This window comes from Myotis daubentonii, chromosome 5 (assembly GCF_963259705.1).
Source record: "Myotis daubentonii chromosome 5, mMyoDau2.1, whole genome shotgun sequence".
In the NCBI taxonomy this organism is placed as follows: Eukaryota; Metazoa; Chordata; class Mammalia; order Chiroptera; family Vespertilionidae; genus Myotis; species Myotis daubentonii.
Window position 1 is genome coordinate 97,613,830 of NC_081844.1, and position 18,037 is coordinate 97,631,866.

The 18,037-nt window shown below is 42.3% G+C and overlaps 3 protein-coding genes across 6 annotated transcripts in view; 2 read left to right on the plus strand and 1 right to left on the minus strand.

The window, feature by feature from the left end:
- TTC1 (tetratricopeptide repeat domain 1) overlaps positions 1 to 17,347 on the plus strand; it is a 33,695-nt gene extending 16,348 nt beyond the window's left edge. Inside the window, exons 3-8 of one of the 2 annotated variants that reach the window (XM_059699095.1) lie at positions 344 to 404; positions 1,488 to 1,600; positions 5,622 to 5,658; positions 7,554 to 7,702; positions 10,638 to 10,692; positions 16,738 to 17,347. In XM_059699095.1, the coding sequence (XP_059555078.1) occupies positions 344 to 404; positions 1,488 to 1,600; positions 5,622 to 5,658; positions 7,554 to 7,702; positions 10,638 to 10,692; positions 16,738 to 16,871 (549 nt within the window). In that variant the 3' untranslated portion in view covers positions 16,872 to 17,347. Of the gene's footprint in view, positions 1 to 343; positions 405 to 1,487; positions 1,601 to 5,621; positions 5,659 to 7,553; positions 7,703 to 10,637; positions 10,693 to 14,525; positions 14,656 to 16,737 lie in introns of those variants that run through there. The other variant, XM_059699096.1, reaches the window with a different exon arrangement.
- The window catches only part of PTTG1 (PTTG1 regulator of sister chromatid separation, securin), a 373,674-nt gene that overhangs the window by 104,090 nt on the left and 251,547 nt on the right, over positions 1 to 18,037 (plus strand). The gene's annotated exons all lie outside the window — the stretch shown is intronic.
- The window catches only part of PWWP2A (PWWP domain containing 2A), a 54,642-nt gene continuing 41,282 nt past the window's right edge, over positions 4,678 to 18,037 (minus strand). The window contains exons 5-6 of one of the 2 annotated variants that reach the window (XM_059699088.1): positions 14,754 to 14,888; positions 4,678 to 5,183 (exon numbers count right to left, since the gene is read on the minus strand). In XM_059699088.1, coding sequence (XP_059555071.1) covers positions 14,761 to 14,888 — 128 coding nt within the window. In that variant the 3' untranslated portion in view covers positions 4,678 to 5,183; positions 14,754 to 14,760. Of the gene's footprint in view, positions 5,184 to 13,769; positions 14,889 to 18,037 lie in introns of those variants that run through there. The other variant, XM_059699087.1, reaches the window with a different exon arrangement.

Genomic DNA, 18,037 nt, shown 5'->3' on the forward strand with positions numbered 1-18,037 from the left:
TGGTTGAGCATTGACCTTTGAACCAGGAGGTCACAGGTTCGATTCCCGGTCTGTGCATATGCCCACGTTGCAGGCTTGATCCCCAGTGTGCGGCATGTAGACGGCAGCTGATTGATGATTCTCTCTCATCATTGATGTTTCTATCTCCCTCCACCTCTCCTTTCCTCACTGAAATATAAATATAAATATACACACACACACACACACACACATACATACACACACTCTTTTTTAAAAGTCAAATTGCTGCCTATTAAATAGGCTGATATGTAAAGAAAGCTGACCTTTTTGTTCACTTACAATAATATTGTGACAAATTCTGTTAATCTCTGGTCTCTTTTAGAAAAGAAGAGAAGAGAGCACTAGACTGAAGGAGGAGGGAAATGAGCAATTTAAGAAAGGAGGTAAGAGAACGGTTTCAGCACTGATGTCTTCTCACTCTTCTTTTTCTTTCGTAGAGTCTGGAGAAAGCCCCAAAGAACATTTGGAAACAACTAGCAAATAAACTGCTTTCAATACATTCTGCCTTCCAGCATTTACAATATTGTTTTTTACCAGGTTCAAATTGTTCTCAGCTGACAGTGACCAGTTACCATGTGTCTCTTGACACAGGCATAGTTCTTCTTTTCTATAATCCAATCTCTATAAATCCAGAAATTGGGAGGAAAACTCTTCAGCTGTGGCTTTGGAGATCTCTAACCTGGAATGTTAACAGGCTCTCTGCTGCACTGCTGCAAAACCAGGGCCCCATTCCTCACTTTGAATAGCCTATAAAAACCAGCCGCGGGCTCTGGCAGGGCCCAGGGAGGAATCCTGCTTGTACTTGGGCTGCGCTTTCATGTGCCTTTTTCTTTGGATGCTGTAAGCAGAGAGGTGCTCTTCATGTTCTTCTGGGTTTCCTCCATAGACTTAGGAATAAGTCGGGCTCATTCCGATACTTTGGGCAACTGTTTGATCTTATGATAGCCTTTGCCACATCGTAAAGGGTAGATGCTTTAAAAATCTAGGAGTAGTAACATCTCTCCCTATTATTTTTAGGTTTAAAAATTTGTTTCTTACATCCTGGTTTAATCAGTCATCACTTCTGTTGTTCTAAGAGAACTAATGGTTCTGATTTTGAAAACTTATCTCTTTGTATTTTAGTATTAAGTATTTCTAACCTGAGAAAGGTGTGAATAGACAATTTTCCTGTAGGACCCTGATTATTCTGTGTGGCAATGAATATATAAATTTATTACCACTTTCTCTTTTAAGGTCTTTAGTCAACAGGCCATTAATCCCAGACTTCAGTCTCTTTAATCTGTCCAGTTCCCAGACCCCTCTCAAAGCTCCTTACTAAATGGATAAGCCATATGGAAGCTGAACATTTGAAGTATTCTGTTGGAGACCTTTGTCCTGTGACTGGAAGCCTATGCACTCTGAGATCCTATGGAAGACAGTCTATCAGGAATAAAATAGTAACCTCTCACCTTTTACCTTATCCTCAGATTACATAGAAGCTGAACGTTCTTACAGTCAAGCCCTTCAAATGTGCCCATCCTGCTTCCAGAAAGACAGGTCTATTCTGTTTTCAAATAGAGCTGCTGCAAGGATGAAACAGGTATGTGACATTGTGTGGAAAGTGGCTACAGTGTTTGGACAGGTTCAAGCCTCGGACTAATGAGAGGGCACAGTCCTCTCGTGGCCACGTGCACGTCCCAGCTTGGAGGGCAAAGCCCTTCCAGCACAATTATAGCCAGCAGCTATAGTTGTAGGCTTGAACCTATGGTCCGCACACGTGGCCCCACATGTCTGAGTGATGTGGACTTGATAGAGTTCAGGTGCATGTAATTGAATAGAATCGAAACACACAAGAATGTTGTAAACATCTTGACCATGCCCTTACTTTGTCTCGTGGCATTTGGCTATAAATTAAAGGCATGGCTTGCAGTCCGTGGCGCTCTCCCTCAGAGAGGACAGCGTCCCACCCAGACCCAGCTTTCTTCTCTAGTCTGTCTTTTCTCAATCCTTCAGCGCCCCCTCTCAGGGTCACCGAACCTGGCTGAGCTGGCGTGGCACATAAGGCGCCCAACATGGGGCTGAGTATGCCATAGCCATGCCGGCCCGGCACAACATTGACCTTTTCTTTTTTTAAGAAGCACATGAACTTGCAGTGTATTTGTAGGATAGCTTCTCTCCAAAAACTCACATAGGGCCTTAACGTTGGTGTCTCCCTTTTCCTGCTCATATATTTCCCTGATATAAAGGGCACAAGAAAGATAGAAACATATTTTTAAAGCTTGAGTCAGATTACTGTTAACATTCCTCATTAAAGCGGCTGAGGGAACACTTTACAGAAAGAAGACTGTCAAAGTTTCCACCAAACTAGGGAAGGTTAATGAAGCAAAGACCTTAGTGGCGCATGGCTTGGAATAGCTACAGCGGCTTGTTTTAGGCTCTGGGAGTCTAGATAAAGACTCGAGAGAAGCACTGGTTAAAACTTGGGATTTCTAGATGCTTCTTTCAGAGGGTCTGATTTTCCTGTTGAAAGTATGACGTGGAGAGAAATGTCCACCAGTTGGAATGAGTGGTGCCCTCAACAGCAAGATAGGAGTCAGGGAAAGTTCAGGAACATTTTGCATTTCTAAAGGCTCGAGAACCTAGTGTAGCAGGGTGAATGTAGAATAGAAAAGAGTGTAGTTGTATTTCTTTTGTACCATGTTGGTATTAAAAGTTAGATTTGTCTGATTTCCTATTTAGTTAACATAGTATATTTTGCTGGATTGAAATGATAGGAGTTTTTAAAAAGCACTACACTTGTTTGGCTACTTGTGTCCAAAGCTCAAAGAGTGGGTCATGTAACATACCTGTACGCAACCACGAAGCAGGCCCTGGCTTGGGCAGAGTGGTCTTTTTATTTGTTTAGATCAGGTATCCATGTCACTTTCTCATTGACGTTGCCTGAAATTCTCTAGTGCTGCTACCGAAGTCTCTTTGGATAACCAGGTTTAAAAAAAGGGGGCCGGGGGAGGGAAATCCAGGATGGTTTAGATGTGCAGAAAGATGTTGTTCTTTTAAAACCAGAACTTGGTTTGTTTTATTATTGGATTCAGTCTCCAAAGTGAAGTAGTTTGGGGGTGATGCATGTGGCATTAGAGAATAATTCTAGAGGATATAAACAGACATATTGGGAAATAAAATAATTAAGTGTATTTAAACATTACTCATTAATATATCCAGCATCAGTCAGAACTCACACCTAACTTGGAAAACTCTCCTATTTTGCTTTTGCTTCTTGGAGACATCTTGTCCCATTCTCAGACTGGAAGTTGTCACTGCTAAATGGAATCGAGGGCACCTTCAGTGTCAAAAGAAATGCACCGTGCCCATCTGGCTCCTGGGACTGGGATTCTTTGTTTCCACAGTTGCCAAGTTATTGGTATTGCTAGGCTCGGGCTAGTATAATCACCTGGTTCTGAGTTAGGGCAATGTGTGGTCTTTGTCACATGCGAGGAGAACACAGGAGAGAGTTGCTCTGTGACCATTTCCTTTACAAAAGATAGGTTTCCAGTGGGGTGGGTGGGTGATTGTTTTGTTCTTTTAAGTTGCACTCTTTGATATTTTTAAGAAGATTCAAAAATTGGTAACTTGGAAATGTCCAGGATTAATGCATTTGAACAATTAAGGACCATATTCTGAGTTTATTCACGGAGGTGATGGGTTCACTGCTTTAAGAAGAATTTCTGAAAGGCAAGTTTGCAGGCTCAGCATCCCTGACTGAATGCGCCCGGCCAAGCTTTACATTTCATGTCCGGAGAGAGAAAAGGCAGACGGTTGAGGGCAGAGTGTCAGGTCTGTGCCTGCCTCCATAAGAGAGTCAGAGCCCTAAAAGAGCAGATTGAGTTTTTTAAAACTACATTCCTTATATATTATGTACTTTGACTTATATATGTATATAGACTAATAGAAGTTATGGAAGGGTGGTAAAGAAGTTCTGATTTTTTTCCACATACCTCACTTTGCAGATTTTCACTCTAAGCAGCAGGCAACACCTGGGTCCCCTGAGCTGTTAGCAGACTCAGCCTGAAGCAGAGGATTCTGCAGTAAAAGGCCACTGTTCCTGATCCGCAAAGGCGTCAACTGTTCCTAAGACGCACTGCAGCTTAATAAGGCTTACTTAGGGGCACAGAGAATACCATCACAGCAGATGTGCACATCAGTTGTAAAGAGCCACTCCTTTTCAGAACTTTAAGATATGAAATTGTGAGTCCTGGATTTATAGAAAGCTAATATATTGGGGAAATACTGACTTATACAAAGTTACACAGATTTCTTTACTACAAGACTTCTTTGAACTTTTAATATGTGAATTGCTGTGAACATTGGAAGAGATATAATGCCTTGTTTTCCAGATGACTCTGGAACCTTCTGTGTTTATTATGGGTAAAAGGCACCTGACAAAAAATTGACTGTTTTAGCCCTAGCTGGTTTGGCTCAGTGGATAGAGCATCGGCTTGCGAACTTAGGGGTTCTGCATTCGATTCCAGTCACGGGCACATGCCCAGATTGTGGGCTCGATCCCCAGTAGGGGACATGCAGGAGGCAACTGATCAATGATTCTCTCTCATCATTGATGTTTCTATCTCTCTCTCCCTTCTCCTTTCCTCTCCGAAAACAACAAAAATATATATATTTTTAAAAATTGACCGTTTTAACCTTTTAAAGCATATAGTTTAGTTCCATTAAATACATTTATAAATGTTATACAACTATCACCATCTGGTACCAGAACTTTCTCATGACCCCAGAAGGACACCCTGCACCCATTCAGCCTTCACTCCCCATCCTGGAACTGTTTTTAATTAAATCCTAAAATTCAATTTGGTAGACATTGCTCTAAAATAGTCTACAAAATATTTAGTATTTGCTACAGTAGCTATTACAGAATTGTTGAATATTTATTTGAACTAACATTTCTGTAATATTGTAGAATGCTAATTGGGGGAAATAGACATTTTAGAACTGGGGAGTTAAAGAGCAGGTTGGTGTCAGAGCTGGAACAAGAGTCAGGTTCATTCGACATTGGTCTTCTGTCCGCTGTGCCATGCTTTTCGATTCAGCAGCTCAGTCAGTGAGGGGTCTCATTTGGTAGGTTGTTGTGTATCTTTGTTTCATCAGTGGATACATTGAGGTTTTAACTGAGACTGCATGACAAGCCACACTGTGTTATTGTAGACATACCATTTGTATACTTTCTAGAAGATCCTACTTTGGGTCAGCTAGCCAAAGAAGAGGGTTATTAATTCAGTTATCCATATTTTAGTCATTGCCCTGTTTATTGATCACAAAGTTTTCTCAGTATCAGCATTTTGACGTAAAGCATTGTGCAAATCAAATACATCCATGACAACAGTCTTTAAGATATTTAGGAAGAAGCTACTTGAATATTTTGTTAGCAGAAGACTTTCAAGTCACCATATTTGAATTTTAGTTTGGAAGTAAGTTGCATGTTTTTGTGTGCTTTCTTTGAAGAGCATTCTGCATCCCCATAAGCAATTATTAATGATCAGCTTTTTCATTGAGCCTTTGGACCATTAAGACAGAACCAGGGTGACACCTATTAATGTTATATTTCCTTTTAGGACAAGAAAGAGATGGCCATCAGTGACTGCAGCAAAGGTACAACTTTTTGGTCTTGTTACCTGTTAACATTAAGAGCCTCACCTCAGCTAGACCAGCAGAGAGAGAGGCTCTGGGTTGGGTGTGCACCTGTACCTTGCCCCCTTCCTCTGAGGCCTTTAAAGAAGCAGCTTTGTGGTTTAGCCCTTCTCAGCGGTATTATGTTGTAGTCACCGTAGTGTAAGTGTGCTCTTGAATGGATAGTTGAGTCCGTTTATCTTAGCTTATAAATAAATACGTGAAGAAAAATTCAGAGCTACCTTGGCAGCAGAATCTGCTGGAACAGAATTTACGTCCTATAGTGTCCAAATTACTTTACTTTGAAATTGAAACAGAAGATCTTAGCTGCTATCAGGGCATCTGGATCTGTGTGTTTGGAGGCTGGGGGAGTAAGGGGCAGTTTCTGTTGGGAATTGGTACTCTTCAGATGTAATAATTCTTCTAAACCTACTTGCCATCATTTTAATTACCCTTTCAGGTTCCACACACTGAATCAAGACTTTGCCACTTTTTATCTGAGTTCTATCAGGGTCTTTCCATCCCACCAACTTAGAGACACCTAGACTTAGGATCACTATTGTTTTGTTTTCAAAAAATTTTTGATGGGCGTTTTTCTTACCTTTCTAACCAGCGTGGTATGGAGAACATACATAATCACTTTCCCTTGCATCTTACTACTCATGGGGTTTACTAGCTAATTATTACTCTTCGTAATTTGTATTTTTGTTTGTTTTCCTCTCTTTAGATAATAATTTCTTTGAGAAAACCATAGGGTTAGAAAGAACCTTATGCTGTCTAGTCCAACTCTCATAGTAAGCATGAGTTCTCTCTTCTGTTTTTTTTTTTTTTTTCCTTTACATTAATTCATCATCCTCTCTACTGGGTCCTTCTTTTCTTTGTATTTTGTATTTCTTTTTAGTATCTGAATTAAACTATGCTACATTAGAATGTAGCTAACTACTTCTGATCTATTACTATCTTGGGCTGGAACTAATTCTGAATGTAGTTTTGTTTGGAAGAAGGAATTTAACCTTAATCTGAGTGTGATATGTGGCTTTGAAAAATTTAAATTAGGAACAAACTGCTGATTTTCAGACTTCCTTTCTCTGTAACCAAATGATGAGAAAATTGTAAGCTTGGTTAGCAGGGTGTGCACTGGACAACAGTCATTTCCAGCTGCGGTCCAAAGAGGAGGAGCCATGTCAGGAAAATGAGAGGAAGGGGAAGACAGTGTTTTCCAGATTTGTGTTTGGATTTGGTTAAACCAATATCCATGAGAAATAATATTTTGTGACACATGAGAATTATATGAAGGTTGAATCTCAGCGTCAGTAAGTAAAGGTTTATGGGAACACACCAGCCTTGTTTGCTCAGGCACTGTCTGGTTGCTTCATGCTACAATAGTAGAGTTGAGTAGTTGTGACAGACTGTCTGTCCTGCAATGTCTGAAATCTTTAGTCTTGCCCTTTCCAGAAAAAGCTTGCTGGCCCCAGGTATAGCCTTGGACAAATGGCTCTTCCTTTCCAGTGGTTCTCAACCTTCCTAATGCCACAACCCCTTAATACAGTTCCTCATGTTGTGGTGACCCCCCCAACCATAAAATTATTTTTGTTGCTACTTCATAACTGTAATTTTGCTACTGTTATGCATCGTAATGTAAATATCTGATATGCTATATGTATTTTCCAATGGTTGCGACCCACAGGTTGAGAACCGCTGCTTTCGACCCTGAATGATAGTTGATTAACCAGTTAATTGCCACGTGTCCAAAACAGAAACCATCCTGCTGTGTCTATAGACTCTTACGTCGTACAAAGGGTTAAGAAACTTGATATGGCCAAGTATGTATAGGCCCTTTTCCTTCATGGTAACAATGACCTCTTCTCCTTTTACAGCCATTCAGCTAAACCCCAGTTACATCAGGGCCCTGCTGAGGAGAGCGGAGCTATATGAGAGCACCGACAAGCTCGATGAAGCCCTGGAAGACTACAAGTCCATTCTAGAAAAAGACCCATCAGTGCACCAAGCCAGGGAAGCTTGTATGGTAAACCTCATTCTTTTCTTCTTTTCCTTGTGTTGCTACGCAGTGAGTCTGAAAACATCCTTGGGACACAACTGCATTCCGTTTCTATACTTTTGAGGAGCCTATCATAATATATGGGCAGCAGAACTTGAAAGTGGTAGCCAGAGACTCACCATTAACCATTTAAACTCCATTCTCACTGTGTTACCTGTATAAACCTTTCGTCTCTAGGAAATCTTACTTCATTGTTGGACTAGGACAGTCTTGTACACTGTAGTACAGTTCACACCAAAGTGAGGCTTGGTGTTGTAGGTAAGGAATGTCTGGTTTCCTGTCATCCTTTTTCTTATTCAGTCACCAAGTTTCTACTTATTGTCATAGGCCTAACACATTTGCAATTGAATAGATCCTAAACCAGTGGTTCTTAACCTTCCTCATGCCGCGACCCTTTAATACAGTTCCTCATGTTGTGGTGACCCCCAATCATAAAATTATTTTCGTTGCTACTTCATAACTGTAATTTTGCTACTGTTATGAATCGTCATGTAAATATCTGATATGCAGGATGTATTTTCATTGTTACAAATTGAACATAATCAAAGCATAGTGATTAATCACAAAAACAATATGTAATTATATATGTGTTTTCCAATGGTCTTAGGCAACCCCTGTGAAAGGGTCGTTCGACCCCCAAAGCGGTCGCGACCCACAAGTTGAGAACTGCTATCCTAAACTAACCTTCTTGTCTTTCTTAAAATGACTTCTAGTCTTATCCCCAACACTGCGTTCCTTTTGCTTCTAGATGTTATAATTTTTTTTTAAATATATATTTTTTTATTTCAGAGAGGAAGGGAGAGAGAAACATCAATGGTGAGAAAGAATCATTGATCGGCTGCCTTCTGCATGACCCACATTGGGGATCCAGCCCACAGGTTTCCTGACCAGGAATCAAACCGTGACTTCCTGGTTCATAGGTCAACACTCAATCACTGAGCCATGCCAGCTGGGCTAGATGTTATAATATTTTCATGTCAGTTGTAAATTAGCTAAATGTTACTGCTTTCCCACTTTAAAAATAACTTCAGGTTTGTACTTTACCTTTAAAACCACTCTGTGATTGTCCCTAATGCATAGAGCAGCATATATTCTAAAGGATGTACTACTGAATTGGATGTGCATATGTTATTACCCCATAATAATGGTGGTCAAATCAATTTGAGAAACCTGGTTTTAACTAAACAGCTCTCTTCACTGCAGAGAGCCGTTCGGGTGGAGAAGCCTGTCTTGAGCCCCACCTGGGAGAACATGGGCCAGCAGACAGGAGGTGGGGATCTACATACATGTTTTGTTTAAGCCAGCTTTTTGTTTCTTTTTTTAATTGAGGCCACTTGTCAACATTGAAAAATGGGAAGATTTGACTAGATAAAAATCAAAGCATACTCTTCTTGAAAATAAATAGGAAGGCCTGGCCAGTGTGGCTCAGTGGTTGAGTGTCGACCTCTGATCCAGGAGGTCATAGTCCCAGTCCCTGTCAGGGTACATGCCTGGGTGTGGGCTCGATCCCCAGTGGGGGGCGTGCAGGAGGCAGCCGATCATTGATTCTCTCTCATCATTGATGTTTCTATCTCTCCCTCTCCCTTCCTCTCTGAAATCAATAAAAATATATTTTTTTAAAATTGGAAGATGTGGACATACCGGGTTCTTCTTGAACTCCTGCATGCACCATCTGGCTAGAGCTCTCCCATCCCACTGCTGGCCACACTGCTCCATACTGCCTTCTGCCGATTCCTTCACTTGTTTCTATTTCCTGTCTGCCCTGCTCTGCAGGATTTCTCACTTATCTCTTGGAACGATTATTCTACCGAGCAAACCTGAGAAGTGTTGACTGATCTTTTCGCATTAATAATATCCTAGGTGGTTTACTCTGTTTTTATACATACTTCCTTCCATAATAACAGATCTCTTATTTATCTAGAAATGGAGTAATGGGAGACGGCCTGGTTTGGATAATTAAAATACATAAGCAATTTGAAACCAGTTTTAATCCTTTATTTGACTTTTAACATATCTCTGAATAGTGGTAAGATCAACTAACTTTGACATGACGAAACGGAATACTTAAAACCTTGGCCAGATTCTTGGTAGCCTTTATCCTTGTCATATTAGCTTTAAGCCTTCTGTGAAAGGAAGCCTTTTATGCTAGTTTTTATATGTATCAATAATTTATTTTAATTCTTATAATAGAGTTATTACTGGAATCCCAGAGTACTTGGGGCCAATTACAGAGCTAAAAGGGACCAGAGGAGACTCTAATCTAGATCAGTGGTTCTCAGTTAGGAATGATCTGGTTCCCAGGGACGTTTGGCAGTGTCTGGAGACATTGTCATGACTGGAATGTACTATTGACGTCTTAAGTGGGTAGAGACCAGGGTTGCTCTCAACATCCTACAGTGCACAAGACAACCCCCATAACAAAGAATGTCTTGGTCCAAAATGCCAATAGTGCCAAGGTTGAAAAACATCCATTATCGATCTGATTCTTTCTCAGTAAATTAGATTCTTTAAAGAAAGGACTTCAAGGTAAAAAATACATAAATGAGCAAAAATATTTAAAATATCACCCATAATCCCACTACCTAAGTATACATACCATTGTAAAATTCTGGTAGGTATCCTTTCAGGCATTTTTTTGTGTATATGTTTGGTCACATCTTTATTGAGGTTTTCCTTGGGCCACTGTTTCCAAAAACTGGACATAGAACAGTGAACCAAACAAAACTCCTATCTTCGTGTGGCTCACCCACAAACAAAGACTTGCTTTTTTATTTAATATCACATATCTATCTTATCACATATTTACCTTATCTCACATTCACATTTGTTTTTAATGTTCCTCAAATTCAGAATAAAGCTGAGGGATTTTTTACCAATCCCTGTTTCTCCTCTTTTCCCTCAGAGATTACCTAAGCAAATTGAAGAACGAAATGAAAGACTGAAGGAAGAGATGTTAGGTAAGTTTGCTTCCCTTATTTCTCTTGACCATAAGGATCTGGGAAGTGTGGGTCCCAGGGACAGCACCACAGTTTGAAACAAACTCTGGGCCTTTAATTTCAGTTCCATGGGGCTAGTGAGCTCTTAGCTGTTTTCACTCCAGGAGGAGCACTGTGGTTTACAGAGGGTGTCAGCTTTTCAAAACCCAAACTGCTGTTTATTTTTCTTGAAAATTTCCCTGCCTATAAGAATGCAAACACAGTTCCCAACCTGGGATACCACCAACCTGTATTTCAGATCATGAGTGTCATGAAAACAGTTGAGTTTCTTCACTGAGTAAACAGCTTAAGGCTTTAAATTCATTAGGATGCAGTCACTACCAGCCAATACCATGACAGAATTGAGGGAATTTCTGTTTTGAAAATGCACTGAGTCTCTTTGAGGAGATGTACGTGAGAAGACGGGGATTAGGAGTAAACGGGGACGTGGGGAAAAGGCTGTGAGTGGAGGGCAGGGCAAATAGATTCTTTGGATCCATGTTTTAGTTAGTTCTCTTGTTTGCCAGATTTATAGTTGGAATCAGAGAAACCCCCTCATGAATAGTCTGCCCAGCATATTCTGCTTATAACCTGATGTTTCCCTACTCAAGATTGAGTATAGGGTCTTCCTTACGAATATTTTCTAAATTTGTCACATGACTTATATTTAATATAATGCAGTCACATGTGCCTAAAATCTTTTATAATAAATTGAGCCTGGCCTTTTATGAGCTGTAAGTGTTGGGACCCAGAGAATGAGAACAGATTTCCCCACGGATCACTCTGACAAGAGAGCTGATTGAGAAGAGCCCATTAGCGTAGGCCAGTGGTCAGCAAACTGCGGCTTGGCAAACCATGGCTCGCGAGCCACATGCGGCTCTTTGGCCCCTTGAGTGTGGCTCTTCCACAAAATATCGGCTCTTCCACAAAATACCGACTTCTGCTCATGGGCCACAAAGTTTCAATTGCACTGTACGTGCACGCCCGCACGTGGTATTTTGTGGAAGAGCCACACTCAAGGGACCAAAGAGCCACAATGTGGCTCGCGAGCTGCAGTAAACTCATTAGTCAACAGAGCCAAATATCAACAGTACAATGATTGAAATTTCTTTTGAGAGCCAAATTTTTTAAACTTTATAAGTAGGTACATTGTTATTAACTTAATTAGGGTACTCCTAAGGCTTAGGAAGAGCCACACTCAAGGGGCCAAAGAGCCGCACGTGGCTTGCGAGCTGCAGTTTGCCGACCATGGGCTAGGCGATCCACAGCCCTCCGGCTCTGCTGGCTGGACGCAGGCTCCAGGGAGAGCTGCTTCAGACTGGCACTTTCTAGAGCAGGGGTGGGCAAACTTTTTGACTCGAGGGCCACAATGGGTTCTTAAACTGGACCGGAGGGCCGGAACAAAAGCATGGATGGAGTGTTTGTGTAAACCAATATAAATTCAAAGTAAACATCATTACATAAAAGCGTACGGTCTTTTTTTTTTTAGTTTTATTCATTTCAAACGGGCCTCCGGCCCGCAGGCCGTAGTTTGCCCACGGCTGTTCTAGAGCCTTCCCCTGTTTCTCCCCAAAAGGCTTTCTCTAATTTACTTATTTAATTAAACTTTACACCATGTTTGAGCAGAAAAATTATTTTGGAGATTCTCTTTTGTCAAAAAAGAGCGTTTCTCTCCTAACGATGATGCTTTATTTTAGCCCCAAAAAAGTAAGTGCATTTAGTTGAGCTAGACTTCCTGCTGAAAGAGATGGCTTTATGGATGACCACAGTGGACATGGGAAAGACAACTAGGCAGTGCTCTCCAGGCTTTGTGCAAAACCGGGAAGGAATGAGTGCAAACTGAGCCTGATTGTGTCGTCAATGGCAGCTGGGATCAAAACTTCCATCTGTCCCCGTCACTGTAAATTCTAATATCTTCATGGCTTTGGATTTTACTTATATTGTTCCCTCCATGTGAAATATTCAAGTTGAATTAATTCCTTCAGTTGCTTCGGTAATGAAATCTCCCATCCGACTTAAACAATTTAAGTTGCTTGGTAAGTAATAACTGGTTTGTTGTTACACATGAATAGTATTAATAGCTGGACTCTTTTCTTAATGAATATAAAAGTATTGCTTGTGGGTGTTACCTGCCATCGGGGAGTGTGAGGAGAGAAGTCACTCTGCATGGACTCAGCCCCACAAGAGCTTTCTGGGTGTTCTCCCCTCCTTGTCACGGTGGCGTGGCTGTGGTCTGTGTGCCGTGAGAGCCTTGGAGGGTGGTCATTCTGAGTGCAAAATAGCGTCACTTCCTTAGAAGGGGAGCAAGCTTTTGCCATGGACTTGGCATGATTTTTTGTGCGAGTTTCTGTGGGAATGATAGCTTCTGCTGGAGCACTGGTAGTTAAAGATTTTAAAAACTGCTTGGTGTAGGAAATTATGTGGTTATTGAACAAAATGAGCTTTTATTCAGGTTTTTCTTTTCTCTCTATAACTTGACTTTCTTTTGTTAGAAGACTTATATACCCCCCTCCTTAGGGGAAAAATCCTGATTGAAATTCGGAATGGGTAACACATGCTCTGCCCTGCCTTCTCAGCCTGTCATTTATAAATGTCATCAGAACAGGAGTGGGGACCCAGGTGGCCTCAGCCCCAGTGCCACAGTCCTTGCTGAGCACAGGATGATCCGATTGGCTTTATATTTGAGGAAAGTGGTCACAACGGGAGTGTTTGCTTTTGTCCTTTTCTCTGGAAAGATTAACGTCATGGCCACGAAAGCCAGGGAATCTGAGGTTTGAAGGATCTCAGGCATGTGGTCAGTGATGTGATGAGGTGGAAATAGGTGTCCTGGACAAAGCTCCCCAAAGTCAGGCTGAGTGATGGTGCCAGATTTGCTACAGGGGGAATAGGGAAACCTAATGGACTACTGCCCGGATGGCGGGGTGGGGGTGGAATTTGGCCACCAATGAAAAGTGTGGCACATACAGGCGAATGAGCCTGTCTTGGGCACAAGGAAGCTGCTTTTTGTCTGAGTGTCCAACCTGACTCTTAAACAGCAGGAAAATTCATGTGTGTGAATGTGCATCTTTTTAGGAGCATGATCGTTACTGAAGGTGCTTCTCTGCCATCATCTTAAACAGCAAAAGGTGAACTTTTCAGATGCTAGAAACTTGTTGGTCCAACCAGAAAGTTTTTCGCTGTTCCCTTAGGTTCGACTGGCCCCCTCTCATTTCTGAGTTGCTATATCCAACATCGTATACATTCAGATGTTTGGTCAGTGAATAAATGGCCTCTTTCCCACAATGTGGCACTGCCTTTCTGTCAGCCCCCTCCAGGCTCTCCTCTTCTGGTCACAGCACTAACAACCCCAAAAGCTCAGTACTTAAACCATCAGTGACCTTCCCTATGACACAAGAACCATAGACGCTGGGCCTGGCTTGTGGGAACCTAAACCTGATGCCATGCACCCTCCCTCCTCCCTTTCCACCCATTGGACACACTGCTCACTCCTGCCTACCTGGGGAGGGGCCTGCCGTGAATCTTCCACCCAAGTAGTGGCTCTGGACAGGGGTTCCTCCAAATGAAATTGCCCTCTTGGGACTCTCAAGATGCGTGCTCACTTGCTGTGTCAGAGGAGCCACAGATTATGCCAGCAGGGACATTTTATTGGGCTTCTTAAAATATTCATTTCCTCCCTCTCCTCAACGCCAAGACAGACTGCCAAAGTTCTGGGTGACACTTTCCTGAGGATGCCCCATCTTGTCTCTGCTTGGTGTGGTCCCCAATTCCTGCATTCCTCTACCAAGACCATGCTCTGTGCTACCCCCTGTGTGCAGGGACAAGTTCTACGCCAGTGGTGCTCCTTAAAGAGAAGCACTGAGCATGCGTTCCAGGTTTATGTTTGGGAAGCCTGCCTGGAGAATGGTTGCTCTGCGTTCCTGGAGCTTTCTCAGAATGTGATGAGCTTCAGAGGGATAAATCTTAGAATGAAACCAAAAGTTCTTTCCATGAGTTATTAGTACAGGCCTGGACATTTGAAGGACAGACATCTTCATGTTCTTTACCTGGGCTTTACTTCAAGATGGGAGGCCTCAGAGGGACAAAGTTGCTAACAGGGATAAGGTGGGAGGACCCTGTACCTCTGGTGACTGGGGTTTCTTTCCCTTTTACCCCCATTCTCATCTCCATTGGAAGCAGACCTGCAAGAAAAATTAAGAACAGTTTTAGAAAGGATTGAAACTGCTTTTTCACTCATCCTAGCCAATATTTTCCAAAACACTCCTGGTTTCAAATATTCCATCCCTTTGCCCCCAAAATCCCTAAGAATCTCTCAAATGTTCTAGAAACTCCCTCAACTATTGACATACAAGCTCCATGACTTTCTTGTATATAGAATCAGCATAAAATCCCTTGGTTACACCATGTGTCTCAGTTCTGGCTTTAGGACAGGAAGTCGCCGGTAGTTAAAGCCTGAAACTTGGGGAGAGAAGGCTGGACTATTGAGGTTGACAGGCTTGTGCAAATGTGCTGGAGTCCAACCCCAGCAGGTCCAGGGGTCCCCAAAGGTGTGGACGGAGTTGGCGAAGAAGGAATGACACGGAGATAGCGTTCAGTTGATCAGCAGCCTAGCCAGGACCTCTAGCCAGGATCTCCAGCCAAGTTCTGGTCTGGATCTCCAGTGAAGTTCTGGTCTGGATCTCCAGCGAAGTTCTGGTTAGGATCTCCAGCCAGGTTCTGTCCAGGTTCTCCAGCCAGGTTCAGTCACCAGGTTCTAGTCAGGTTCTCTTGCCATGTTCTATAGTCAGGTTCATTCCAGGATCTTTTGCCATGTTCTCTCGCTAGGTTCTGTCTCTAGGTTCTGTTGCCAGTTTCTGTCCAGGATCTTTTGCCATGTTCTCTCCAGCAAAGTTCTTCTGTCTCTAGGTTCTGTGTAGGTTCTGTCTTCTAAGTTCTGTCTTGTTACATCTGTATTTATACCAGTTGATTCCAATCCTATCAATCTCTATTCCAAAGGTTAGGGCGTTTCTTATCTCCATTCCAGGGAGTAAAGATTATGTAGCTTAAGCATGATTATTCGTAGTTAAAGTGATTAATTACCCGCCTAACACTTAGTTAAGAGGTTTTATTCCCTCCCTAACTTCAGGGGAAAATCCCTACCTGGGGAAACAACCTTTCTCAGAGACCTTGGTTAAAACACATAGTGCCAAGAAGGTGAGCAAACATATTAAGAACAGTATGCCATATATGCCAGGTCCCTTGAAACAGCAAGCATGGACCGGCTCCTGGCACAAATGAACAAGATCACCCCTTCCCCGAGAGTGATGAGTTTGGTGTGGAAGTTGAGAACAGATGTGGAGAGGCCTGTGTCCCACCGCCAGGCAGTGGGGATTGGCAGGGTGCCCTTGGCAGGTGATTTGGCCACCACTCACCCCAGAGTTTATGTCAGCAGTTCTCAGCCTGAGGGTCCGGACCCTTTGGGGGTCGAACGACCCTTTCACAGGGGTCGCCTAAGACCATCAGAAAACACATATATAATTACATATTGTTTTTGTGATTAACCACTATGCTTTAATTATGTTCAATTTGTAACAATGAAAATACATCCTGCATATCAGATATTTACATTACGATTCATAACAGTAGCAAAATTAGTTATGAAGTAGCAACGAAAATAATTTTATGGTTGGGGGTCACCACAACATGAGGAACTGTATTAAAGGGTTGCGGCATTAGGAAGGTTGAGAACCACTGGTCTATGTCCTTTGGTGGGTCTGGCCAGTTTGGCCAGGAAGTTTTGCTCTCCCAGAAGCCAGCTGGGTTCCCTCCTGCTCATGTACACACAGGTTCCAGGGTGGATGGCATCGAAGTGACTGCACTCCAGAGGGGAAGTTGGGGACTGAGGCCTCATCATTTAAAAGCAGGAGTTTCTGTCACTACCAAGAGATGCTCTTTATATTTTGTAATCGGATAGTAAGGCGAGCTCAATGGGGGTCTTCCTGCTTCTGTTCATTCCCCATATTTATTTGCGTTTTTGCTTTTACATTGCAGGTAAACTAAAAGATCTTGGGAACTTGGTTCTCCGACCTTTTGGACTCTCCACAGAAAATTTCCAGATCAAACAGGATTCCTCTACTGGCTCCTACTCCATCAATTTTGTTCAAAACCCAAATAATAACAGATAACAGAGATAACAGTAACTTTTAAAGCTGGCTAGTAAATTGTGTGCTGCTTGCTGGTAGCAAGGGGAAAGGCCCTGCCAATGTTTACGTTCTAAAAGCATCTTATCTCAAAGGCCATCCAGTAGAGCCCAGTGCACCCTTCCTTGTGTTTTGTGATCAGGGTGAAATGTACGTCCTGATGTAATGAACCTAATCTGATTTCCATTTTAAGTTGGTATCTGTGCAGCTCTTGTCCCTGGTTCTGGCTGTCCTTTGTTTTGTCCAGGAGGAGCCTGTTAAGGCTGACCTCCTGAGCCATACAAACATACGAGCCCAGACGCCAGCTCTCCTGGACCCAGCAAACCTGCTGGTCAGAGACTGCCCAGACATGACTGATGGGGGTCCTGCCTACTGCCCTCTCCCAATCACACGCACTGCCCAGGCTGCCAGGCATGGGCTCCTGATTTCCTCTGTGGTAATAAATGCTTTCTGTGACAGTCTGCGCCTGTGAATTTTGTCCCCATGACAGCTGAAGCAGAAGGCTTCTCTGGCTCTGGGAGCAGTGTTCAGGCACTGTCATTGTTACTGGACTCCACAGATTTGCCCGAAGTCTTAGTTGCTACCTTGAGGATGACCTTGAAAGAGTTGACCATTCTACCCTGTACTTGACTTCAGAAACCACCTCAAGCGTTGGCCCTCCCCAGGTTTCCAGATATTATGAAATCATTTTTTTTTTTTTGACCAAGCATCTCTTATTTTCAACTTAAAATAGCTTCATTCAGGAATGGTGATATGTGAATCCCAGAATAAAATATTCTTTTAGACTACGTGAACCCAGAGGTTTCAAAGGTAGGTGTTTATTTGGGGTTTTTATATTCATTAGTTGATGCTGGTGAAAAGCTTCCAGTTTTACTGGTTTGTGACAAAGGCAGTGCCATGTTTCATCTCAGAAATGAAGTACATGCGTAACTCTAAGTGACATGTTAAGGATTGTGCTGGTTCTTTGATCTCTTCTCAAAGCCCTTTAGGCTGTTGCTTTGTGGATAGTGGAATTATGCACAGTATTGACTTTGATTTGCTAAGCTTATCTCCCAGATTGAAAAGAAATTCTCCACAGAATTTACTAGGGGAGAGGGAGAAAGAATATTGCTAATTTTTTTTTATTCTTTTATGGTAAATTTTCCCCAAAA